General features: G+C 42.9%; 1 protein-coding gene and 3 long non-coding RNA genes across 6 annotated transcripts in view; 2 read left to right on the top strand and 2 right to left on the bottom strand.

The window, feature by feature from the left end:
• LOC309339371 overlaps positions 1 to 2,257 on the bottom strand; it is a 44,569-nt gene extending 42,312 nt beyond the window's left edge. Inside the window, exon 1 of one of the 2 annotated variants that reach the window (XR_014155251.1) lies at positions 668 to 2,257. This is a non-coding gene — a long non-coding RNA (uncharacterized lncRNA). Of the gene's footprint in view, positions 1 to 344; positions 428 to 667 lie in introns of those variants that run through there. The other variant, XR_014155252.1, reaches the window with a different exon arrangement.
• Positions 38 to 24,389, top strand: BTBD3 (BTB domain containing 3). Of its 2 annotated transcripts, XM_081857186.1 has the most exons (5): positions 38 to 178; positions 13,032 to 13,299; positions 13,850 to 13,940; positions 14,694 to 14,812; positions 19,598 to 24,389. In XM_081857186.1, exons 2-5 carry the CDS (start codon positions 13,157 to 13,159, stop codon positions 20,628 to 20,630), a joined length of 1,386 nt encoding a protein of 461 aa, XP_081713312.1. In that variant the 5' UTR covers positions 38 to 178; positions 13,032 to 13,156; the 3' UTR covers positions 20,631 to 24,389. The 2 variants fall into 2 exon arrangements, with proteins under 2 accessions (XP_081713312.1, XP_081713311.1); XM_081857185.1 differs by lacking the exon at positions 38 to 178 and having other exon boundaries at positions 12,629 to 13,299.
• LOC309338701 lies at positions 3,853 to 10,500 on the top strand. Its single transcript, XR_014155029.1, has 2 exons — positions 3,853 to 10,247; positions 10,416 to 10,500. It is a non-coding gene; the product is annotated as an uncharacterized lncRNA (long non-coding RNA).
• Positions 24,390 to 24,965: 576 nt separating the features above from the next.
• Positions 24,966 to 26,751, bottom strand: LOC309339397. Its single transcript, XR_014155299.1, has 2 exons — positions 25,316 to 26,751; positions 24,966 to 25,276 (listed from the first exon to the last, which is right to left on the bottom strand). It is a non-coding gene; the product is annotated as an uncharacterized lncRNA (long non-coding RNA).
• Positions 26,752 to 26,968: the final 217 nt, after the last annotated feature.

A 26,968-nucleotide genomic window follows, 5' to 3' on the forward strand; every position in this document is an offset into this window, starting at 1 on the left:
GCCCAGCGCCGGGAGCGCGCACGTGGGGCGGCGGGCGCGCTCCCGCGGCCCGGCCCCGCCGTCCCTTACCCGGCCGTCTCCTCCTCAGCTTCGGGGGGAGGCGACCCGCCTCAGCCACTGCGCCGCCGCCGCCGCCGCCGCCCGCGACGGATAGAGGAGGACGGAGGGGGCAGCGATGGTAGGTGGCCCGGGCCCGGGCTCGGCTTCTCCCTCGGGAAGGCCCCGGTGCGGCGGGAAGAGAGGCCAGGCCCTGGCCGTCGAGGAATGGCGGGTCTGGGGCGGCGAGGTGGGGGGGGGGGGGAGCTGGCTTAGCAGCGGGGCAAGCGAGAGGCGCTGGGTCCTACCTCGGGTGGGGGCTGGCATGAGACGGGCCGGGCCTTCCGCAGTTCGGGTGCGATGGGGATATCCCTTCCTTGGCACTTACTATTATATTATTCTCTCCCACCCCCTCCTTGCTGTACTGCTTTTTTAAAAAAAAGGTTTTGGCCTAGTTTTTCCTCCTAAAGACCAATCCGATCGACCTCAGGCCGCAGGTGGGGATCCTGAGTGATGAGATAACTCTCTACTTCCCCCTCCCCTCCTTCCTTTTGCTCAGAAGCAAGTCCCATTCAGTTCGGTGGGACTTCCTCCCCCCCCCCCGGGGAAAAAAGATTGCAGCCATACACACACAATTTCTTGCAAGTAGGAAGCCAAGGCCCGTTGCATTCAGTGGGACTTCCTGGGCAAGTATGTGTAGGATTTGCAGACAAACACATGCAATTTCTTGCAAGTAGAAAGCTGGAGTTGTCTGCTCAGAAGCAAGCTCCGTTCAGTGGGACTTCCTCCCCCAGGCATATAGGATTGCAGCCGTGCACACACAATTTCCTGCAAGTATGAAGCCAAGGCGCATTGCATTCAGTGGGACTTTGTGGGCAAGTATGCATAGGATTTGCAGACACGCACACACACACACACACACACACAATTTCTTACATGCAGAAAGCTCTCTCAGGGAGAAGGCTAGATTACAACCTTCCCATTCCTATCTGCTGATTGAAAATGAATGTTTTAGCTTGGCACCCAAACTTTTTTGTTTGCAGGGATTTTTGTTCTCTCGCCTGGAGGAAGGTTTTTGCCAGTTAAGACTTGGACCAATGAGAGATCGGTCATTGTGTGTGCAGCTAGTCCAAGAAAGGCAAAGGCTGCAGCTTTCTCCTTGACATGCTACTTAATAATAATAATACTTAACATTAAGGGATTTATATGCATATGTTGCTAAATGTACTATAACTTCAGAAGTGATGATTTACCACTGGTAGGAACTTGCCTTGTAAGACATTTAACCATTGGCCCATCTAACTTTTGTATCTGCTGACTGGCAGCAGCTCCGCAGGGGAGGTACTGGGGGTTGGCGCTGCAGAAACCCCTGCAGCACTCACTAGCTGCCATTGAGAAGTAGCAGCCTTCTGGGAGTGGAAGGCGGATCATCTTTGGAGATTTGGGCTCCCTCCTGTGTGCGGTGGCATTTAAGGTAGAGACAGCGATGACAGCACTTCCTTCGCAAAGCAGGTGGGCATGTGGCAGGTCAAAGCAGGAGCCATCTCTGCTTGTCTGCTTCCTTTTCCCGCATCGTCTCCCTCTGGAGTGCTGGGGATTGGGCCCAGGATAGCCCCTTTGCCTTAGAGGCAGGGGAGCAGAGGTACCTGCTGCTCACAGGGAGCAATGGTAACAGGGAGCTTGCCATGTCCCCTTGTGCCATGTGGTGTATTGGGCTTTGTTTTCCACAGGCATCTGGTTGGCCACTGTGAAAACAGGATGCTAGACTAGATGGGCCATTGGCTTGGTCCAGCAGGGCTCTGTTTATGTTCTTAGGGTCACTTCTGCCTCTCAGTTGCTTTCTGTTGCTCCTGAAGGAGCGTTTCCACCCCCGTTGTTCTGCCTGGACACTGAGGTCCAGCACTGAGGGCCTTCTGGCGGTTCCCTCACCGTCAGAAGTGAGGTTACAGGGAACCAGGCAGAGGGCCTTCTCGGTAGTGGTGCCCGCCCTGTGGAACATCCAATCAGATGTCAAGGAAATAAACAACTATCTGACTTTTAGAAGACATCTGAAGGCAGCCCTGTTTACGGAAGTTTTTAATGGTTGAAATTTTATTCTGTTTTTAGTGTTCTGTTGGGAGCTGCCCAGATGGGCGGGGTATAAATAATAAAATTATTGTTATTATTCTGTTTCTGACTGGCACAACACAACTAACCACATTGCTGTGATGGCAGCAGCTACAGTCATGTTGTTGTTTAGTCGTTTAGTCGTGTCCGACTCTTCGTGACCCCATGGACCAGAGCACGCCAGGCACTCGTGTCTTCCACTGCCTCCCGCATTCCGGTCAAACTCATGCTGGTAGCTATGAGAACGCTATCCAACCATCTCGTCCTCTGTCGTCCCCTTCTCCTTGTGCCCTCAATCTTTCCCAGCATCAGGGTCTTTTCCAGGGAGTCTTCTCTTCTCATGAGGTGGCCAAAGTATTGGAGCCTCAGCTTCACGATCTGTCCTTCCAATGAGCACTCAGGGCTGATTTCCTTAAAAATGGATAGGTTTGATCTTCTTGCAGTCCATGTGACTCTCCAGAGTCTCCTCCAGCACCATATTTCAAAAGCATCAATTCTTCAGCGATCAGCCTTCTTTATGGTCCAGCTCTCATTTCCATACATCACTACTGGGAAAACCATAGCTTTTACTATGCGGACCTTTGTTGGCAAGGTGATGTCTCTGCTTTTAAAGATGCTGTCTAGGTTTGTCATTGCTTTTCTCCCAAGAAGCAGGCGTCTTTTAATTTCGTGGCTGCTGTCACCATCTGCAGTGATCATGGAGCCCAAGAAAGTAAAATCTCTCACTGCCTCCATTTTTTCCCCTTCTATTTGCCAGGAGGTGATGGGACCAGTGGCCATGATCTTTGTTTTTTTGATGTTGAGCTTCAGACCATATTTTGCGCAGCTACAGTCATACCTCGGGTTAAAGTAGCTTTGGGTTGAGAGTTTTCGGGTTGTGCTCTGCAGCAACCCGGAAGTAATGGAACGCGTTACTTCGGGTTTCGCCGCATGCGCAGACGCTCAAAATGACATGCGCAAACACGGCGAATTGCAACCTGCGCACGCACAGACGTGGGTTGCGTTCGCTTCAGGATGTGAACGGGGCTCCGGAACGGAACCTGTCGCATCCAGAGGTACCACTGTATTGCCTCTGCTGCTTTGTCAGCTGCCTCCATACACTGGCTATCTTCTGGTTGATGTGGCAGATAATCCCAAGGACTTAATCACCCAGAGATAGAAAGTGAACAAGGACAGTGGCTTCTTCTTCCAGGTTTTTTGACTGCTGCGTTGCCCACTAAGGCATGTAAGCAGCATAGGGAGTTCAAAGAGAAGGCGCAACTGCAGTTTCTGCCCATTTGCTCTTTGCTTCTGGGTGGAGAAGACCTAAGTCCATGATGCACAGACCTAACTGCTGTACCTCCTAAAGAGAGAGAGAGCAGAGGTGACAGCTTTTGCTTCCTGCAACTGCCTCTGTTGTTCATTCAGGTGAGCAAGCAGTGGTGGCAGCTGTTGCCTTTAAATGCTTTGCGTCTCCCTCTGGGCAGTGTGGCAGGGATGTTTTCCCACTGGGGAAAGGTGGAGGGGGCCCTGAGCATTTTTGCAGAGAACCCGCTTCCCCAGCTTGGAATAGGCCATGTCCCACTACTGAGAAGCAGTATATCCTTTTATGGTGGAGGATATGAAATTCATCCATGTTCTTAAACCAAATTGGCATTATTCAAGTTGTTGAAATGACAGTCAATTATATATATATATGTATGAATGGTATGTTTGAGCTGTTATTCAAGTGAAAAAAACAGTGAGAACAACTTCTGAAAAAAGTTCTCATTGTTTTCAATGCTGCCTCAAAATCTTTGGATGGTTGGTACATTGCTAGTCACTAGGGCAGTAAACATGAAATGAATGTGGTGCAGTTTTCCAATTTAAGTAACTTGCAGTGCAATCCTACCTCTGTCTACTTGGAAGCAAGTACAATTGCACTTAGTGAGGCTTAATCCAAAGTAAGTGGGTATTGGATTGCATCTTTATTATAAGTGCCTTTCTTTTCCCCAGAGGGGGTTACAGCATAACCTTGCATATTGGTGGGTTTCTTTTGTTGGGGTATCCTACGGCCCTTGTGTGTGTGCATTCATTTATATCTCAGGGAAGTGTTTGAAAGATCAGGAAGTCATCAGATAGTCAGCCACATTAGAGAACCCTCCCTCCTCCAGTCTTGAGCCTGGTGTTAGAAATCTGAAGTCTAGGTATCTGGTTGGCCCTTGGGTACCCCTGTCTATAGGAAGCAGCTTGGCTTGGCAAATACAAGACACCTTGAGAAACTTCCAGCATCTTTTATTCCTCCACCAGCATGTTTTCCCATCATTTGTAAGAGACACATGGATTGAATTCATGCACTGGCATGTTTATGGTTCTTAAAGTAGGATTCTAAAGATTTATGCTACATTATTATTATTTATGTTGATAATAAAGAATAATGCAGAAGTAGTGTGTATGTAGCAGCCAAAAGAACTTAACAAGGCCTTGACTATATACATATTTATTGTTCTGCCAGTCATGTCACCACTTCCTTGTAGGTCCCACCAGTGATTAAACTGCGCACACTGCTCTCTGCTTGTCATATAGATTGTATTAATAAATAGTTTGTTTCTTACTCCCAGAGAGCTGTCTCTTACTGGTGTGTGTGTGGGGGGGGGGACGACTATTCATTTGGAAACAGAGGGTGTTAAGAAAACCAAACACATTGTTCCTTGCTAAGCCATGAATATGGAGTACACACTTTTAAAATGGAAAGAGGTAGGCAAAGAATCGCAGTAAAAATATTGGCTCATAAATGAATTAATAGGCAGATTATGACTAAAATATTAAAAAATTCAATAATAGATCTATATTTTACAAATCTAGTTTTTCAAATGAAAATTCTGCTTGATATTCATCGTGCCTTGAGAGCATTCAGTCAGAACAAAACATCCACAAATGGGGAAGATTTATGCAAATTGGAATCTTGCTAATTTCCTGAAATTATGAAGTTAATATGAAGCAAAGGCTTTCACCTGCATGTTAAAGGAGTCCAACTGTCACATTTGCATCGCTCGTGGCATTTTAAAGCTAGGTCCGTGGTGCCTGGTAAAATTGAAAAGCAACTTTCAATGAACTAGGGCAGTATTTAATCTCTTTGCATCCAATAAATAAATAAATTTAGTGGATGTTCACATATTCAAACTTAGGAACATAAGAAAAGCCCTGCTGGATCAAACCAAAGGTCCATCTAGGCCAGAATCCTGTCCCCACAGTGGTGAACAAGATGCCCCTGGGAAGCCCATAAGCAGGACATAAGTGCAAGAGCACTCTCCCTACTTGCAGTTCCCAGCAAGTGGTATTCACAGGTTTGGGACATGGCGCTGTAGTCTAAACCACTGAATCACTTGGGCTTGCTGATCAAAAGGTCGGCGGTTTGAATCCCCATGATGAGGTGAGCTCATATTGCTCTGTCCCAGCTCCTGCAACCTAGCAGTTCGGAAACACACCGGTGCAAGTAGATAAATAGGTACTGCTGTGGCGGGAAGGTAAACAGCGTTTCTGTGCGCTCTGGTTCCCGTCAGGTGTTCCATTGCACCAGAAGCGGTTTAGTTATGATGGCTACATGTCCCGGAAAGCTGTCTGTGGACAAACACTGGCTCCCTTGGCCTGAAGCGAGATGAGCGCTGCAACCCCATAGTTGCCTTTGAGTGGATGTAACCATCCAGAGGTCCGATCCCTTTTTACTTTACCTTATTCAGAGTTATAGTACCTCAGATACCATACACAGCCATCATGATTAGTAGTTGTCTGTCCTCAAACTTCCAGCAGCTTTGTTCGCTAGCTCCTGGCTTTAGTGTTATGAGAGGAGGAGAAAATTGATAGTAATTTTATTTTCTGTGACAAAGTGGATGGGACACCTTGCATAATTTTATACACCCCTATCATGCACCCCAGCAGTACACATTTCCCCCCAAAACTTAGTAAGACCCAAATGTTTTTAACTTTTTTTGTTGAGAAGTTGCTGCACCCCTTTGATCATTTTGATCGCCTGTTTCTGAACCTTTCCCAGGCTTATCACAGAAATCAAAGCGTACAGCTATAGACCTAAAACAGCATTGCAAGTTATGTTCCTTGCATCTGGCAAACACTGTTCTGTGTTGCTAACAGTTTACATTGTTTTCTTCTTCCAGTTGTTCCCTGCTTCCAGATTCTATGTAATCAATTTAGTTCTGAACTCTTGGGCTGTTTTTGTAATTACCAGGGTGTGGTTTATTTTCTGTCATCGACATAACCCCACTCCTTGCTTGTATAAGAGTTCAAAGTATAAACTAGGGTTATAAACTGGTCGGTTAAATTCATTTAAATATTTATATGATACCAAGCCTTAATTTCTTCTGGGGAGCAACAGTGGGAGAGTGCTGTTCCAAAGTGTAGGTGCTGCCACAGTAAAATACCTTACAGCTGCAGAATGTGTATTATGTGGGGCCTGTAACAGTGCCAGCTCCGCAGCAAGTTATTAGTCATTGCTCAAAGAAATACCATGTTTAAATGTTTCTTTACCCGACAGAAGAATTTAGATATTTAGGGTTGTTCAGGATTTCACTTGAGAATGTGAATGTTCACACTGGCAAGCCCTGCCCTCAATGTTCCCAGATGTGTGGACTCCTGTTTAGACCTTTGTGTGATTAGAAGGGGAATTTAAAGTGCATTTTGCTGTAAACCCACTTAGGAAACTCCCCTTGATTTGGAGCCCTTTCTTACCATGGTTCCTGGTAGCGGGGAGGTATCAGCAGAGTGCAGTTCAAAACTTCCTTCAAACCTTTGTGGTAGTTGCACCAAGATCTGAACAGGAGCCAGTGTGCCTGGTGACACTAGGGATGAGGCTAGTATGTGACTCCTGCTCTCACCCATGGTTTCAGTGTTTGCAAGGATGCTTGAACATACCTGAGTGAAACGTTAAAATGTCTCAAAACCGTCTCAGTATCGTAGGAAGATCCATATTTGAAAGTAGTGGCATGAACTATGGTTTGCAACTGCCTGCTCTGGCAGTTAGAAGGGAATCTTAGTTTTAGTAGGTTGGTGGCTTTACTGCAAAAGATACATTATTTGGTCCCCGCCCCCCCAATCCAAGGGCTGTTAGTTTAAGTGAACTGTGGATCATTTTTAATCTGTATCTAGGCCTCGTTGTATTTCCCAGACATTCAAGAAGACAAGTGATAGCATAGCAGTTTGAAAAATATAAATTGAGTAGCCCTTTGCTTCTTATAAGCTTAATAACAGTAATAGCTTCCACAAGAAACAGTTGTAGATCACAAGAAGACAAGCTTTATATCCAAATGGATAGGGACATTCTGATGAATCACATCTGATGTTGCTCCTTAAAATTAATAAGTTCCTTTGTTTATTTAAAGCAATATCTACCAAACTTTTCTGCCAAAAAACTCCCATAGCAGCTTATATAAAATCATGAAAAACAAGAAATTCCCCACCTGCACGCTTACAGTCTAAAAGACACAGCCCAAAACGAAAAGGGGATAAAGAGGGAAGAGGAAACTAAGCAAACTCAGGCACCAATTCTTAAATTACAGAGTTCTTATAATGACTCAGTGGAACGAAAATAGCAAGAGGTGAAGCCATATAGCAGAACCAGTGGGGGTACCCTGCTTTCCACCATGTTGACATGATGGATGGCTGCTGCTAGGTTCTGTTGTCAACCCCACCAATTAATCAAAGAGCAAGTTATACCCTGCAATTAAATATTTAATGGAGTCAGTCATTAATACCACAAGATTATGTCTATTAAATCAATATAGGGCAGACGAGGAGCATTTGTGCCAAATCAACATTAATCTGCAACTTAAGCATAGTGTAGGCAAAACTTGTAGCATAGTCTTAAGTGTATCTACTGTCATTAAGTCCCACAGGGTTCAATGGGGTTTTCTTCTTAGTGAATAAATGTGTCCTCTTCTCTCCCACAACAGGATTTGGCTGTTACATGCATTTGGGATTCATCTTAAAATGGCAATGGAATATTGTCTTAATTGGTAACAAGAATAATGGGAAGGACTGTGTACTATGGTCTGATGATGACACCATTTTGTAGATATTTGTTATTTTCTCCAAGTGAATTTCATGACCAAGTGTGAATTTGAACCCAGGTTTTCCATCCTAAATCTAACCCTAGCTCTCAGTATTACATTTTAGGTGCTTTATAGCCATCTTGACTTCACTGTTGAATTTGTTGATAATTTGCTTTGACTTGAGGTTTGAATTTATAGGTAAATATTGATAACATGGTGATCAGTGCTTAATGTTTCCGTTCAGGTTTATCGTTGCTATATGGTATGTGATTACTGTTCAGTCTTTCTATTGACAACATCTTCTAATGAAACATATGGGAATGAATACATTTGCTAAGTATGTTAACTAGTGTAAGGTTGTATGATTTGGAAAATTACAATTCCATTGTTGTTTGACTAAATGAAACAGATGGCTATTTCTTTTTTAAAGTACTTAATGAAAATAACCATTATAGAGTTATATAGGGCTAAACCTGCACTTCTCTGTATTTGTTTCCGAGATTAATCATGGTGTTTTCCCCTTAATTGTATTGTCAAGAAGCAAATTATGCATAGCTAGCACTCTAAACGTTTCTTGGTAATTTTGTCAAATGCACAGTGGGAAAATAAGTATTGTCATACTGGTAAAATCATACAGCGTAGCAGGGAAACTTAAAATATTATTCCATTCCATTTAAAGCTGTCTGGTGGAACAAAATGACTGTACACTAATTAGTCCTATATGCAATTTTAGTCCTGAAGGGTTCCATCTTTGAGACACTTTAGTTTTCCAACTGTGACGTGGGTATTCCTATAGGAGGTCACTGTTGCTAGGGAAGGCCTGAACGTACAGGAAAGGAAGGAAGCAGAATGAGGATCAAATTAAAAAAAGAGCAGTGATGCCTAAGAGGAAGTCAGTCTGGACAGAGGGAACCAAATGCTACCGTACACAAATGGCTTATTTAGAGTTATTTTGTGGTTGGGGGCAGAATTCCCTAGACAGTTAAACTGAGAAAGACTTTCTACCTAAGGAGTCCCAGAAAGCTCCTGGCAATCATGATGACTAATACTGGGCTTATAGCAGTGTGGGCTTTCCTGTTAAAAAAAGCAGCAGAAAAAGAAGTGACCCCCCCTTGCCCTTATCAGTGGAGATCTCCTTTAGCATGTTTGCCTTAAGAGTTAGTAAACAAATTACATATGCTGTATGAATAACTGGGACAAAAATACAGTAGTCCAGATTAGTTGAACTAAAATATTTGAAAAGGGAAAAAAATAAAGTGCACTTTTCATTCAAAACATATATTCAAGCATATTCAAAGCTTTACTAGAAAAGTATTGTATTGGAATACTTGTAAATATTTTAAGACATGACAACCCTTACTATATATCCGTATATCTATATTTATATCTATAGATAGATATAACAGTTTAATAACACATAATTACACATTTCTGGATTGAACAAAACCATCCACTGATGCATCACCCTTGCTTGTGCTAAGAAAATCTAGCTAAGATTGCCTACCCATATAAGGCTAAGAAAAATATTTTATGGGCTAGATATTTTGTTTATATTGTGATCCTCAGATGAAGGGTGATATAGAAATAAAATAAATAATAAATATGGAACATGGTCTGTGTGAGTGGAACTGTAGCTAAAAGCCATTTGGCGGTGCTTTTAGTTGTCATTTTTATCAGAGATCCATTCTCTGCAAGCCTTTGACCCTCCAAACCATGTATTTTGCCCTCCAAGGTATAGTACTAGATCCTTTTTGAATCCATCTTAAATTAACTCTCTCTTTGGCTTGAAGTTAATTGAAGTCTCTCCTCTTCCCAAACCAAACACATGTAGGGTCTTAAACGGGGCATCCCCAAAACCAGTGAATTCTTTCTAGTGTTAAGTTTCTTTCCTCTCTCCCATAATCAGATTTACCGTACTTTTCGCCCTATAGGACGCACCGGCCCATAGGACGCACCTAGTTTTCAGGGGGGGGGGGATCAAGTAAAAAAATATGATTCCCCCCCCCCCCGCAGCACTGGGAGCAGTGGACAGGCTGCATGCAGCCTGTGCGCTACTCCAAGACCTTCTCCCTGCTTTTGTGGGAGGTGGCGGAATTCCCCCACCTCCTGCAAAAGCCCACAGGAGCCCAGCGTGACTCCTGCGGGCTTTTCGACCAGGAGGGAGAAGGGACTGAAACGGCCACTCTTGGGGGAAAACCCCCAAGAGCGGAGCCCCTTTAAAGAGCGTGCGGCTTTTGCGGGCTTTTGTGGGAGGTGGGGGAATTCCCCCATCTGCCGCAAAAGCCCGCAGGAGGGAGAAGGGACTGACTCGGCCAGTCAGTCCCTTCTCCCTCCTTGGGGAAAAGCCCCCAAGAGCGGCGCGCTCTTTAAAGAGTGCGCGGCTCCTGCGGGCTTTTCTAGGAGGTGGGGGAATTCCCCCCCCCAGAAAAGCCAGCAGAAGCCGCAGAGCCCCTTTAAAGAGCGCGCGGCTTTTGCGGAAGGTGGGGGAATTCCCCCATCTCCCGCAAAAGCCCGCAGGAGGGTTGGAGAGTAGCGGGAAGGCGTCGCGCGCCTCCCCGCTGCCCCCCATCCTCTGGGGCTGGCGATGGGGGAAGCGCTGCTTTCCCCACAGCCAGCCTCGAAGCTGGGTTGGAGAGTAGCGGGAAGGCGTCACGCGCCTTCCTGCTGCCCCCCATCCTCTGGGGCGGGCGATGGGGGAAGCGCTGCTTTCCCCACCGCCCGCCTCAAAGAGCAGTCTCTCCTGGCTTCAGCGGAAGCAACGCGAAGCCTCCGGAGCGCAGGCTTTGGAGGCTTCGCGTTGCTATCGCTGAAGCCAAGGAGCCTGCATTCGCCCCATAAGACGCACACACATTTCCCCTTCATTTTTGGAGGGGAAAAGGTGCGTCTTATAGGGCGAAAAATACGGTAGTATTTGATGCAGTAATTCTTGTAGGAGCTCAGGGATGTTGCCAGATACTTAGAACTTTGAACTTAGGCCCAACCTACTAAAAATGCATACACTCCTGTAATACAAAGCACTCTTCCTAAAATTGCAAGGATGGGGGGCATTCAGCATGTGCTCCTGCACCAGCAGGACGTAAGATTTGAATTATGGTAGTATGACACAGCACTATTCGCGTTGTACATAAGGCACTGCTGAGTAATGGTAATATTTTCAGGGCAACTCTGGTGACGGAGTGGGACTGCTTATCCATTGCTAATCTGTGTGGCATTTTGGCCTCCATGGTGCACCCGCAGAGTGGAGACCAAGGGCACATTTGTAAACCAGAAAACGGATGTGGCCACCACACTGACACAGCTAGCGCAGTTACATATGCACTGCCGTCACACACTCTCCCCTCTGTCAGCAATTTGGCTTGAAAAGTGTTAGCTCTCCATTCCCAGGTGTAACACACACACACACACACACACACACACACACACACACACCCTACACACCTGAAAGCTTGAAACCTGCCAGCCCTTTGGGTACAGTGCAAAGTGCTTGCAATACCCCTTCCTACTCACCCAACTCACTCTGCTTTGAGAGAGGGAAGCTGTACATGTATTAATACAGGAAGCAGAGTTGGATCCAAGCTCTAAAGGAAGGGGTGAGCTGCACCTTTATGCCAGGGAGGGGGCTAACACCAGATCCTGTACTTAACAACACATCCAATTGGTGGGATGCATTAAGCAACATGCCAACACATAGTAAACCATAATTACTTCAGTTTAGACCCCTTCAAATGCAAGAAGTCTCTCTCTTTAAATAATTTAAATTCATGTCTAATTTGATATTGTATGTTTCTTGTACACATATGGAAGTTTTGCTGTAACTGTGCAATCACCAGTGGTGTAATTTGGCCTAATTAGCCTTTGCTTAGTGATTTGGGATGTCTATCAAGGACTGTTATGTTCTCAGGAAACGTTGTGAGTTAAAAGCTAATGCGGTGACCTCATCTCTATTCATTAAGCTCCAGAGTATAAACTGCACTGGAGAGCGACTGTTAAACTGTATCAGTCCATTTTTATGCTGCAAGTTAATCTGCTTTAATTTGGATACTAAATTTATCCAAGTTAACATTTGCAGTTATAACGGGAAATAATTTACAGGAAAAAATGCAGTATATTGTTCACTTCCCTTTTTGCCTTGCTTGCAAATGTTTCTCGGGATTTTGTTGGTGGTGGTGAGGCACAATCATTTTTATTTTCTTGGGTTCTTTAAAATGATGTTCCTGTTTGAAAATTGGTATGGCTTCAAGGGGAAATTATTAGCCAAGGACCAATAGAAAACACACACATTTGTATCATTTACTTTGTGCGAACGGTTTGCCTTTCTACTTAAACCGATCATTAAATGAGAGTGCAGCCACCGGCTCTTTAATATTAGAGCTATATGCACACTGTGTCGCTGTGCTGCTGGTCCAATCGCTCTTTGTGACTTCAGCTATTGGCTCAGAACGCTGCTTGTCTGACTCCATCTGCAGGGCTCTAACACCTCCTGCACTCAGATCCATTCAACACACAACTCGCGCCAGCTGACAGGCAAGCAGCAGCAGCATATCTTGCTCTCCTACTTTGTTTTGCCACACAACAAAGCTCTCTCGCAAGCAAATGAAGCTGGGAGTCATGATGGGGAGGAGTTTGACAGATCAAGTACTGGATCAAACTTAAAAAGCTAATATCTTAATTCAGCATACTGGAAAAAAGGTCACCTTGCCTTGCTGGAAAAAGAAGCACACAATCTCAGCCTTGCAGCTCTGTGTTCGGTACCTTCTGCTTGCCTCTGTTCTACGTAGTTAGGCTATCTGATTACACAGACAAGGATACTCATGGTAGATGACAAGGGAAAGAACATGAAATGTCTCACCTTCTTCTTGATGCTTCCAGAGACAGTTAAGAACAGGTCCAAGAAAAGCTCCAAGAAGGCAAGCAGTAGCAGTGGTGGCAGCAGCAGCAAGTTACCTCCAGTTTGCTATGAAATCATTACCTTGAAGACTAAAAAGAAGAAGAAGATGGCTGCTGATATTTTCCCCCGAAAGAAGCCGGCGAACAGTAACACCACTGCTGTCCAGCAATACCACCAGCAAAACATCAATAACAACAACATCATCCCAGCTCCAAACTGGCAAGGACTGTACCCCACCATCCGAGAAAGGTAAGCAAGTTGGGAAATGGTTTCTTAAATGTGCTTTTCAGTTCAGGGGCAGTCTGTAATGAGATGTGTGCCCTCTTTTTGAACAGCATGCCTTCCCGTTAGGCAGTGCTCAAAGAAGGGGAAATGCTTTTACGTTCCCCTTGTGCAGTTGCTATTTTTTCTCCTGATAATGAAGAATATTTTTGCATGCAAGCTGCCTTGATTTAACCTCTTAGGCATTCTTCTCTCATGAAGGCACTTTCACGCCATATTAATCTTCATATTTGATCACACAGTTTAGCATTTTTACTTTTACAAAAGTTCTTGCTAAGTTTTTCCTGCCTTTTTCATACTTTTTTAATTATTAAAAAATGGCCATAGCTTGGTACATTTAATGATTATTAAAGTCATTTAAAATCTGTTCTGCTTTTTTCAAAAAGGACTGTTTTCTTTCTCACTTTGTGTTTGTGTATTTTCTTGGTTGCTCTTGAAAGATTGTAACATTATAAGGAGCTGAATTGCATGTATGGGGTGCTGAAACCCTAAAATAACTTATTGCCTCTGTTTGTAGAAATGCAGTAATGTTCAACAATGACTTGATGGCAGATGTTCATTTTGTGGTTGGTCCACCAGGTGGGACCCAGCGGTTGCCAGGACACAAAGTAAGCAACAGCTGCATTACTAGATCTGACATGGGAAAAGCAAGGGGAACATCAACCGTTGCCATTGTAACAGTGTGGGAGGCTTGGGTACTGGAACTGACATAATTATGGAAGCTTTTAAGCATCTTTGCCTGGTGAAATGCTTTAGCAGTTTCCCCTCCAGTTAAATATCTTTGCTACTGTAATACAAGGTTGGGAAAATCTGTGTCTGTTTCTGGACCACAGTTCCCAGCCATGCTAGCCGTTGGGCATGGGAGTTGTAGTTCAACATGTTCCTCAACTGTGCAGTACAATATTACCCCCTCCAAAATCTTGTTTTACTGATTTATGACATTATGATCCTATCCTTCCACCAATCTGCCCTCCTTTTAAAAACTCGCAACAACCCTGAGAAGTAGGTTATGCTGAGACGGCGGCTGGTCCAAAGTCACCCTATAAGTGGGAATTTGATCTCAGGCCTCCACATATAACATTCTGAAACACTGCAACACACTGCCTCCCAGTGGGGATAGCAATGTATTAGAATAGCAGTCTGTTCAAGGGTTGTGGATGGGGTTTCTCCAGGATTCCCTTAGTGAGTTTTGCTTTAAAAATTCAGAGTGCAAAGTGAAGCCATGCCATGCTCTCTCATTATTGTTGATTGCCTTCATGGCTTCATTCTTAATGCTCACTGTGGCGCTGCCACATTTCTGCTTTTCTGTTGGCGATGAATTTTGTTCTAAAGCATGAAATAATATTTCCCTTTTTGAACAGTATGTCTTAGCTGTTGGAAGCTCTGTATTCCATGCAATGTTTTATGGAGAGCTTGCTGAGGACAAAGATGAAATCCGGATACCAGATGTGGAGCCTGCTGCTTTCCTCGCTATGCTGAAGTAAGCATCCTTCTTCATTGCTGGAAGTGAATTTGTTTGTACTTGATCTAGTAATGCCACAGTTAAAAAGTTAGGCATTGTCATAAAGAAAGAATTGATGTGCAAACACACTCATTAGCTTATGGATACGGTGTCTGTAATTGTGTGCTAATTATAGGACTTTTAAAAATGAATATTTTATTTATCCCTCCCTTCCTTCAGATGTCAAAGAGATAAAGAATTAAACAACTTTTAGAAGACATCTGAAGGCAGCCCTGTATCGGGAGGTTTTTAACGCTTCATGTTTTATGTTTTTAGATATGCTGTAAGCCGCTCAGAGTGGCTGGGGTATTGTTGTTGTTGTTGTTGTTTTATTAATAATAACCCCTCACTTCCCTTCCCCGCCTCCATCTCCTGCATATTTATTTAGTCAGTAGGTCACATTAGTCAAGCTGCTTTTTCATATACTTTATAAAGAATTGAATATAAAAAGGAAGAGCTTTAAAACAGGGTGAAATGGAAAGATTCCAAACTACTAATATACTGTTGCCCGTTTTAGACACAACACCAAGCCAAACCATGGCTTAGCACATCTGAGCAAGCATGCAAGTCTCCAGAGTGAAGATCACAGCCTCAGCAATCCTATCTCAGTCTTGCTGCTGTCATGCTTCCTGGGGCTAAGCCATGGTTTGGCTTAGTCTTCCACGGTCCAGGGTCATGGTTTGACTCACTTCAGTGAGTCAAAGCATGAGAACAAACCTTGGTTGCAGCGGGTGGTTTGTCTGGTGCAAGACGAACCATGGGACACAATCTTCACACTGAGATCTCACATGTTTCCTCATTCCCAATAAACCATGAGTTGGATTAGCATTACAGGTGAACCAGGTCTGCATTTGATTGTGCTACCCCTTTTTCTAATGACACAATTCCTTTTTATTCCTGATAAGCGCAGCTTCTGATGATGCTGTAAACGTCTGAAATGCAGTCACTGGTGATAACGTTTTCTTATAGGCCGGATGAATTTTCAAATGTTAAAAATAATAGTATTTTCTTAAATGCTGTTTCTGCATTTTAAACTTGAACTGAAGAAAGGACATGCATTTGGGGGGAGGTGATTTCTCCCTCCACCTGGCTTGTTTTTCTTGCATGATTAGTGGAAAGTAAGGAAGAGCAAGTTGCTTTCTAACAATGATTGCCCATTAACTCAGGATTTAATTTGGAATGTGTATTTGGAAACATCTAGCATTTCTTATTAAAAAATAATCGTTTTTCTTTGTGGCGTCTGTTACTATTTTATATGTGTGCTTATATATTATAAAAATCATTTCACTGTGCCATTGAATCACCCCCTGCAAGCTTTGCCTGACCATGTAACTGCTAAATATTAGTCTCAGGTCTGGATTGCCTTGGCGATTGTGAAGGGCACTTTCTAACTTTTCCTTAGGGTGCTTTTGCTGCTTGTAGCTGTGGCTAGTCAGCACACGAATGTGTGAAGAGCTTCAAAGAAAGGAGATGACACGTACGAACCGGCAAGACGCAGTTGTGTCGTCATTTGTGGCTAGATCTGTCAAACTGCGAAGGTTGCAGTATTTAAATATAGGTGTTACGTCCTGATGCAAATGGGATGTTGTCAGGTGAATAGTATGATATGTTCAGGTTATAAATACCAGCAGTGCCTTAGGTAGATATGGGATCTTCGGTTGAATCTTACCGTGCCAGAAAAAAAGGATTTACTGCTTGATGCAGCTCTACAGTGGAAAGAGTTTATATCTTCCTAAATGCAGGCACTAGGAGGCATACTCAAACAGAGCACAGTCTAATACAGGTTTAAGGGCACTTCACAACCTTTGATTTCAATAGGCCTTTGATTTCAGTAGATGCTTGTGTGTGTTCTGCTGTGCACTTGATTGTACTCTTGGTGTGCACAGTTCTGGAAACACGGATTTAAGAGTAAGACGAGTGGATTCATCCTAATGAAAACATGTTTAATACTCAACATTTACAGTGAGCTGGACTCTCCCCTGTCAAAATAGGGTAGCAGCGGAAACATCACAATGGGAATACCATGTTTTCACTATCCATAGCTAAGGTGTGCCAGGAGAGAAGAAAGAAGGGAAGAGTGCAAACCAGGTCACTGTTATCTCCATTCTTGATTTTTTCTTTCGGTGATAACCAGTTTATTATCTTTCTACGGCAATTTTTAAAAAGCATCTCTAAAATTAGGAGCCAGACATTTTCGCAATTAAAGAAAAATATGGCTGTTAGAGTAGGCTTAGGTGTACTTTATTGTCCTAGTTCATGACCAAACTATACAAGATGTTTAACTCTTTCATCTCCTGATAAGAGTCCTGAGGAAGGTCCCTCTTCTGAGGCTGGTATTTGTTTTGTAGGGGAAGTCTCCAAAACCAGGGTGGAAGAGGGATTTTCCTCGGGACTGCAGCTGGGGAGATTGACCCCAAACTGCCTGGTGTTATTTGCAGTGTTGAAAACTGGCCCATTAAAGACACATTTTACAACATCTAGGCAAGGTACAGCAAAAGGTAAATCTGTAAAGTGGCTTAAAGCATATCTTACTGATATTTGTAAGCTACTCTGTGAGACTGTTTTCTGTTGAAGAGTAGGATTAAAATTATTTTAATAGAAAAATATTTAGACCCCTGGCTTCTAATATGTGTACAATATGTTAAAATATGTGGTGTTAAAACCTACTTGGTTTCTATATCTCATGTTTTGAATGCATAAAACCTCTACACTGGTGATGTGCACATTTGCCCTGAACATAAAAGGAAAATATGCATTTTACTTAAAGTATTAGTTATCATTTCTATGTATGGTAAGTGTCACTTAAACATTCGGAGCTTTTGTCTGACAGTTGCTTTTAATCCACCAAAAATCCCCAAAGCAATTTCATTGTTATAATAAAAGTTTCATTTTAAAAAGACCACAGGTAAATTAGCCTGTTGCTACTGTTTATAATAGCTGTGCAAGTTAGATATTTAACATCCCTAAGTGCTGTCTTCTATGCTGTATTCTTTCTGACACTTAAAATCCCAAGGGCTAGAAGTACGTGTTAAAACATTGTGCATCCAAGAGAGATTATGGTTGCCTTGTAAATGAGCAGCTAGTGCCCCATAGGGAAAATCAAAAGAAGTAAACACAAATCTTTTAAACAAGAGCTTAAGTGAAATTGACATCAAAGCTTCACAAATACAGTTCAAAATATTCTGCCACCCCCCCCCCCAGCAACAAATGGCTTTTAAACGATGTCATGACTACCTTCATCCTCCTTCCCTTGCCTCAGTGCCAGATCAAAACCAGTTTGTGTTACTTCCCTCCCTCCAAATAATTAACTTTGCTAGAAATTACTAGGTTTCCCATTGTGATCTGCAAGTCATACATATATGGCTGCTCTAAACTCTTTTCATAGTGGTCAGGTTGAATGTTCAGCATGAATTGCATGCAGTATGCAAAACAAACCAGATTGAAAGAGAAGTACCTTTGCCTTGTTCGTGTGCTCGAGTAATGCCTCCTTTTCTTCTTCATTGCGCTTGGGAGCTGGAGGAGGATAGGCAGGAGAAACTAAGGGTACTACTGGATGTGCATTTTTGGAGTATGCTGTGAGTTCACTTGGGAGACAGCCTATCAGCTTCTTAGGGGCGCTATCCCAGCCTGAAAGAGTTTGGCTTCAGAACCCAGCTAGATCCCCAAACAATCTATTGCAGGCACACTACAATCTGCTCCATAATCTTATGTGGAATGGATTGTGGAAGATGTTATCTGGAGTACTTTGATCACTTCCCTTGAGTGATCCGATTGCAATGTCAGTTGTCAGAAACAAGGAAAATAAGACCTCTGTAGATGATAGGATGAGGGTGTCCATCTAGTTGACCACCATCCTTTCCAGCAATGGTCAGTCCCTGGTGAAGCCCACAAACAGCCCCTCCAGTGTCTGCAGCTAGTATCCAGAGAGACACAGCCATTGAACCTGAATAATCAATTTAACTAGTCATAGTGAATATGCATTTTCAAGAGAGCGATCTTCCATAAATATGTCTGCTCTTTTACTGGCTACCTAAGCCAATGGTAATTACCACATGTTGTGTTGGCGAATTCAGTGCATTTGTACATTCATTTTCAAACAGATTAGTTTTCAAACGTTTTGGCTCCCTAAGACTGCAAACCCGGAAGTGAGTGTTCTGGTTTGCGGACTATTTTGGGAAGCTGAACGTCCAACGGGGCTTCAGTGGCCAATCAGAAGCCACGCTTTGGTTTCCGAATATTTTGGAAGTCGAACGGACTTCCGGAACAGATTCCGTTCGACTTCCAAGGTACGATTGTATTTTAATTGTATGTTCTGTGAAGAAGTGCTTTTTGTCTGTCATGAGACAGACATTTTTTCCTGAAATACAAGTCCATTATATTTCACCATGCGCCAAATTAAATTGGTTGTCAACTTTACACTATAATGAGCTAAAGCTTAAGTTGATTGATTCATGGGGCTGCCAGTTAAGGGCACAGTTGTTCATCAAGGCAACTTCCGTTGCAGTGCATTGCAGTGCTGTGGAATGAAAAAAGACCATATGAAACATTGCCTCCTGAGCATTTGCAGATTTTAGTCACCCATATTGAGGTTTTGATGAGCTTAAGAAAAGGTAGATGACAAATCAACAAATTAAGCATTTGTTGCAAATAATTCCTGAACAACTATATTAGCGTTTTATCATACATGTGTCTTTCACTACTAGTGTTCTTGAAAAACGTCCATCTGTTTTGTTAACAGTATTACATGCGTGTCTTTTATTGCAGATACATATATTGTGATGAAATTGACTTGGCTGCGGATACAGTTCTGGCAACTCTTTACGCTGCCAAGAAGTACATCGTTCCTCATCTTGCCCGCGCATGTGTTAACTTCCTAGAGACGAGTCTGAGCGCAAAAAACGCTTGTGTACTGCTCTCCCAGAGCTGCTTATTTGAGGAACCAGACCTGACTGAGCGCTGCTGGGAAGTGATTGATGCCCAGGCAGAGCTGGCTTTGAAATCAGAAGGGTTCTGTGACATTGATTTTCAAACACTCGAAAGCATCCTCCAGAGGGAGACCCTGAATGCCAAAGAAATTGTGGTTTTTGAAGCTGCTCTCAGTTGGGCCGAAGTAGAGTGTCAACGCCAAGAGCTACCTGCCAGCATAGAAAACAAGCGCAAAGTCCTTGGGAAGGCGCTCTATCTCATCCGCATCCCTACGATGGCGCTTGATGACTTTGCAAATGGTGCTGCTCAGTCCGGCATCCTGACCCTCAATGAAACAAACGATATCTTCCTTTGGTACACGGCTGCCAAAAAGCCAGAGCTGCAGTTTGTGAGCAATGCCCGGAAAGGCCTTGTCCCGCAACGCTGCCACCGCTTCCAGTCTTGTGCCTACCGCAGCAACCAGTGGCGCTACAGGGGCCGTTGTGACAGCATACAGTTTGCTGTTGACAAGAGAGTGTTCATTGCTGGCTTCGGGCTCTATGGCTCCAGCTGTGGATCGGCCGAATACAGTGCCAAGATTGAACTCAAACGGCAAGGCGTTATCCTAGGGCAAAACTTGAGCAAGTACTTCTCTGACGGATCTAGCAACACTTTCCCAGTGTGGTTTGAGTACCCCGTGCAGATCGAACCAGATACCTTTTACACAGCTAGTGTGATTCTGGATGGAAATGAACTCAGCTATTTTGGACAGGAAGGGATGACAGAAGTTCAGTGCGGCAAAGTAACTGTGCAGTTCCAGTGCTCTTCAGACAGTACCAATGGCACTGGGGTTCAGGGGGGGCAGATTCCAGAACTTATCTTTTATGCCTGAAAGAAGATGGGTTCCAGAACATGGAGAGTGCTGTTCTATGGTGTATATGTCTGGTCCAGACCTGTTTGATACTTACCTTGCTGTCTGCAGATATGTGATCAGTACAGGTAATATGTTCCTGAATGCAGTGAACAGCTTAATGCTTGCTGTACTTTTGTAGCCTAAGTGTAAAATTCTTTTTACTGGGAGCTCCCAGGAACAAGCAAATGAGCAAATTATAAAAGTCAAGAGTTTCACAGCCTTACCACAAATGAGATGGCCTTTTTTTGTGAAAGAAAGGAAATAGATGTTCTTCTCCATGCTGTTTCCCACCTACCCTTTTAACTTGCTACTTTCTCCTGTTCTTTTGATTTATTTATTTTTGTATCCTTCATGCCATAGGCTTTTCAAACATCTCACTTCGTTTTAACGAACACCACCTCACACTTCCACTGGAGGCTGATTTGGCAGCAACACCACCAATTCACACCACATCAGTTTTGCTAGAGACAAGTTTGGTCTTCCTGCATGTGCTAATCAGATGTTGGGAAGTTGTGTTAATTGAGATGAACCACTGGGATGAACTGGTGCATTGAGAATGTCTACAAAGGAAAGTAAGTCTCCTCAAGGAGCAAAGTGGGTTATGCACAGTAGATTCTTACTTTCTTCAACACCATTCTCCCAAGCTTCTCCTGAGACACAAAACAACCCCTGCTTGTCCAGCTAGTGCATTGAAATGGTGTTTTCACCATGGCAGTGCCTCAGGGACCCATTTCTTTTTAATAAAGCATTTCCCCATTTAATAAGCCTTTGTAGTCACCCTTTATGGGTCCAGTCCCTTTCCCACAATTTTCTGATACGTAGAAAAGGAGCAAATCCCTAGTGACTATTTTTTCTTTTTCCAAAGGCAGTTGAAAACTTTTTGGCATGGGGTTACTTTTACCACCCGAGTAAAATAATAATAATAGCATTTTTGTAGTATTATATTACTTTAAATTGCTATGGATAGTTCACAAATTGACAAACTTGACAGATAAATGGATAGAAGCAAGAAGCAAGTAGATTTCAAAGACTTCTCCATTTCTGAGTCAATATCCAAATAGCAGGTTGGACAAAATGCAGTTGTACTTAAATATTCACCCACATGTTTGCTTTTTAAAGATGCCCCAGATCTGTGATTTTTTAAAAGATGCCCAGATTTCTTGGCTTTCAGAATCCCCCTAACTACGTACTGTGTTTAGGATCAGATAGTAACATGGCTGGCATGGATATTTGTAGTTTTTCTTCTTAGAGCTGCTTTTTAGCACAGCTGTAAATGGTTGCTTTGAGTAGCATTCATTACCACACTGCATAGAACGCCTGTTTAGACGCATCTCTAAAACATGTATATGTTCATTTTATAGGAAGTTTTGATTTTTGTGTGATTGTAATGAAATTGCTAACTGCCAGCATTTTCTGAAAAGGGGACATTTGTGACTTAGATTTCCCCCATTTTAATTTGATCTTCATTCAGATCTGAAGTTCAGTTTTTCATTGACCAGAAGCATTTCCCCCCCCCTCTTTTTTAAATTGGTTGTCAGGCTTCCTGTAGAACCATCTGTGTTCTTGGCAGGAAAGGGCTGCAGGCTGGGTGGTAGTAAAAATGAAAGGAAATAAGCATAACTGAATGATACAGAGCAATTTCATGTTCATGAAATAATAAAAGGCACATTTTCAAGTAGGCAACACTTGTCTCTGCTTGAAAGTTGTTTACAGTGGTATTCCCAAGCTGATTTTCAACTCCCCTTGCTCTAAATTAAGAATATGATTTATTCAGTAAAGTAAGCATGAATGCTTCCTGCTACATTGTTTAAGGTGGGAGTGTACCTCCCCAACACTAAATCTACACACTGATATAACTATATAAATGTTTCTCCCACCTCTCAACCCACCAATATGGTACATTATCTATTCATGTGCTTGCTCTGAATATTTTAACGTGCTGGAATCCTGGCTTCTAGTAGTCTTTTAAGTGCCATTAAGAATCTAAAATATGGTGGATTGGGCATGAGAAAATCCAGCCTTCAAATGCAGTGTTTTCTCAGATGTGTATAATATAAAGGAAAACACAGATGCTATTCTTAAAGGGAAAATGTTATTATTGCCTTTTTAATTATTTCAAATGGTATGATGTAAAACAGAAGCATATAAATGCTCTCATGTTGTATTGGGGTTGCTTCCTGATCAGATGTACCTGATGGTATCCTCAAGAACCATTGTGGCTGGCGCATTGGTCTTACACCCAGGGAGAACCAGGTAAAAGCCCTGCTCAGTCACAAAATTTCCCTGGTGCGCATAGCCTAACTTTCCTCACACTGATGCTGTGAGGATGAAATTGGTGGCAGGGCACCGAGGAAGGGCAGGATAGAAATGAGAGTGCATAATCTGTGCATAATGTGCTGGGGGGGGGGCTCCTGCAGATGCTTCCCCATGCTTTTTCATGAACCTCAAATAAGAGTCACAACGGAATTGCATGGTTTGAGCAAGTAATGCTATTTCCCCTACTAGCAATCCTATAAAAGCCAGTTTCCAGACTAGGGTCATGTGGGGTTTTTGATGCCCTGTGCCCTCTTGGCCTCTAGATGGCATATGTACACTGCTGCTTTTACTTAATGCCCCACTGAAACAGATGGCTGTCATGAGGTCCAGAATGGTATCCGAGTGTAGCACTTTATATTTCCCTTAAGCGTGAATGTCTTGCCATTCACTTCCATGGGGGAAAGTAACTGGGTTTAGTTGGGTGTAGTGCTGGGGAGAAAGAGGGCTAGGTTAGGCGGCCCCTGATTTTGGAATGCATAGCTCAACCTCCCCTGAAAAGGGGCGTCCTTCTGTCTCTCTTCCCTTGTTTGTCAAAGTGACAGGCGCTTATTCAGTTTGAACCTGAAAGCAGAAGTGAGTATCATTTGCCTACCATTATGAGCAGTTCTTAAACCAGTTTGCAGTGGTAAATTGCAATCCTTTTTTGATGGTACATTTCGGTGCACCATCTCCTTTACTGTACAAGGGTAATGTCAATGAGGTGTGCTGTCGGATACAAAAAATGCATATCTTAAACCAATATAAAATTTAAGCAATATATTGGTTTACTCTTAAGATAAGGGAGGCATAGCTTGCTGCATAAAAGTTAGCATGTGTCTTCTGCAACTGAGTCACTTAAGCTGATCAAAAGGCCTGGACCTTCCCCATGTGTTCCTTGAAAAAAGAGATGAGTTCAGAGTTTAAGTAGTATTAAATTTGTCTTAGTATGGACAATATTTTAAAGCATATTTTGAAACTGATTTGCATTCAAGGCACATATTGCAGAGGTGTTTAAAAATTATCTCTGCAACCATGAGAGCTAAATACTTTCACAGCTTTCACGAAAGCACCCTTCCCTGCTTTTAGATTATACGGGAGAGAACTAAGTTATGCTTCCAACACGATTGGGTGTTTGTATTCTGCTTGGTGCACATTATTTTACGTGCCTCACAATGCACTTCTGTGCACGTCTACTCAGAAGTAAATCTCATTGAGTTCAGTGGGTCTTACTTCCAGATAAGCATGCACAGAATTACAGCTTTAGACAGTAGAATTTAAAGTGTGCATTGCACTACTTTCGGCAGTTTTCAGTTAAAATGCCTTTAAAATTACTATTAAACTTGGGCCACTTCTAGTATGAATTATTTTTATTGTCAGCATCTGTACCATGCCTTTCTAAGGCATAGTCAATGCAGCTTGTAATCAAAATAAAAAGAATGCACAGCATAAAGTACAAAAATATGAAGAAAATGGCAAAGCAATAAAAAGGACTAAAAACTATAGGATAATCTGGCAGGGGAAGGGTGAAAAATGAAGGCATGCTGCAAAAGCTTGCTGTAATAAAATTGCCTTTGCTGCTCATCTAAAAGTGAGTAGTGATAGGGCCAGGAGCACCTCCTTGGGGAGGCTACTCAGATGTATGACTGAGAAAAGTATAAATGGGATCAAAATGAAAAGTCAGAATGCTAATATATTGATAAGGAGGGAACACACAAAGAATGGGGAAGTCCGCATTTTCCGAGTGTGCTGCAGAAGCTGAGGATTTCAGAGTTGGTTCTGTAGATAACACCAGAAAATTCAGCCAAATGAAAGGTGCTACCTAAAGTGGCACTTTAACCATGCAACTAGCAATTTTATGAAGGAGGTTTTTGTACCTTTCAGAATTGTCCACGTTGATCTAGTTCCTGGTCAGTTGTGTGCAAACCATCCCCAGATAGAAAGTAATGTGTGGTACTGCATTTGGTTGAATGCAAGATCTCCATGGTGTTGTATTCAAAGTAGGACTAAGGCTGTTGTTCCATCAGCGCAAACCTTACTGCTTGCTTTACAGAGCTATCTCCCCTTCCTCAGCATGCCATTCTGAGGATTCTCCCAAACCCCTGGAGAAGATTTGGGGAGAGCACATTGGAAAGTCCCAATGCGCTAGCAGAAATTGTGGTCCTAAGGCTTCTGGTTACTTTCTTGAATGGGGCAGGGGGTTGGAGCACAGTAGATTGCATACAAGAGCCTCTAGGTTCAATCTCCAGCATCTGAGAAATGCACACACATACCATCTGAAACTAAAGCTGCTGCCAGTCAGTGTATACTATTAAGCTAGATGCACCAGTGGTCTGACTCTGTAGAGGACAGCTTCCTGTGGATAAGGAAACGTCTACAGAGTTGAGTTTCCCCCCACTGCTGATTAACAAAAGTGCTTTTTGCCTGAAGACCTACGTCACTTTTAGAACGAATAGAAGAGAATGCCCAATGAAATATGCCAAATTAAAAAAAACAATTACAGGGTCGTCATTCAGCATCTCTGAAATGCACAAATGGCTGTGTGTGGACTTTGCTGTTCTCTTACATGAACAAGGGTATGCAGTGAGGAATCTCTGTACATGCACAGAGGCACATCTCTGTGGATACAAGGTCCTTGCATGCAGGGGGACTATGCATTTGTCTCTTAAATGCATAAAGTGCCCCACAACTGCTGCTATCTGTTAACATTAACACTAATTATATTATTGGCATTCATATTTTAATAGTGCTATTTAAAAGTATCTGCTGGTGATCATACCACCACTATCAATGAAAGGCTTTACCCAAATGGCATTGAGTCAATCCTGTTTTCTGTATCTACCCATGTTAGGTTGGATTCATTCTAATCAATGTATGTTGCCTTAAATGGTTTGTGGATTGAACTATAAGGCTGCCGGCATCAATCGACTGGAAGCGGGGGATGTCTGTAGAATTGTTTCCAAATGAGAGCTTTGTACTCTTAAATAGAAAGTCAATATCCTAAATGTATGAATTCCTGTATTTTTTGGTTTATTCTTCTAAAGTACCAGACATATTTATCTGGAACAGAGCCTGAGATGTGAGAAAATATTATAGATGCTGTTTAAATTACGCCTAACATCTTGTTGCATGGCGAGCTGGAAGGGGGAAGGGAAGCTGTTAACTGGATTTGTGGTGTAATATACTTTAAGCATATCTGACATAGTATTTAAGTAAATGTTCTAATTTCTACAGTACTTATTGCACTGATTTTTTTTAAATGTTAAAACTCCGTTATTTCAAAGACAACTGCGTCTAGTTGTGCTTGGAGCAGTGCTTGACTATAGCAACCGATGGCATTATTTATGAAGGACAGATATATATATAAATATGAAGTACCTCAAGTTGAATGTTATCGTACTGTATCTTTAATGTAACAGTGCAGAATTTTAGTAGACACATGAATGTGTATAATCACATTTAAAAGGCAAATAAAAATTGAACTGGTTCTTACACTGTTTCCTGGTGTGCTTCTGAAACCTTAATAAATTTGCAGTAATACTTGCTGGACTTTGGGCATCAGAAAGGCTTGATGTACCTGATAAGTTCTATCCTGAAGAAGAACAACAAATGGGCTGATCAGTATTTTGTTAAAATGCCAAAACCGAAGCAAAGGAGAAAGAAAGGAGTCGTGGGTTCGAACTCTTGAGAAATGTAAATACTACAAAAGGTGGAATTCAACTGGGCAAGATCCAACTTGAACTGGGCCAATTTGGTTGGGAGGTGTACCTCAGTGGGAAGAACATGGGAAAGGCCCCAGGTTCAATTTTCTGCAGGTAGGGCTGAGAGAGAACCCTGTCCGAAACCCTGGAGAGCTTCTGCCAATCAGTGAAGGCAATACTGAGCTAGATGGACCAATGAGCTGATTCAGTATAAGGCAGCCCCCTAGGTTCTGGGGCTTACTGCAGCCCTTGAACAGAAAGCTCTTCTACATGGGGTTGGTGGGTGGGCAATGATATTTTATCACTCCCAACCCCAGTGACAGT

This window comes from Podarcis erhardii (assembly GCF_964252035.2).
Source record: "Podarcis erhardii genome assembly, chromosome: 3".
In the NCBI taxonomy this organism is placed as follows: Eukaryota; Metazoa; Chordata; class Lepidosauria; order Squamata; family Lacertidae; genus Podarcis; species Podarcis erhardii.

What these genes read in the sequence shown, in the direction of transcription:
- BTBD3 (XM_081857185.1), top strand. Translation starts at nt 12,974, where the DNA reads ATGGTAGATGACAAGGGAAAGAACATGAAATGTCTCACCTTCTTCTTG. An exon ending in TACCCCACCATCCGAGAAAG is followed by an intron (nt 13,300 to 13,849) that starts GTAAGCAAGTTG and finishes CTCTGTTTGTAG; the next exon opens with AAATGCAGTAATGTTCAACA. An exon ending in GCTTTCCTCGCTATGCTGAA is followed by an intron (nt 14,813 to 19,597) that starts GTAAGCATCCTT and finishes CTTTTATTGCAG; the next exon opens with ATACATATATTGTGATGAAA.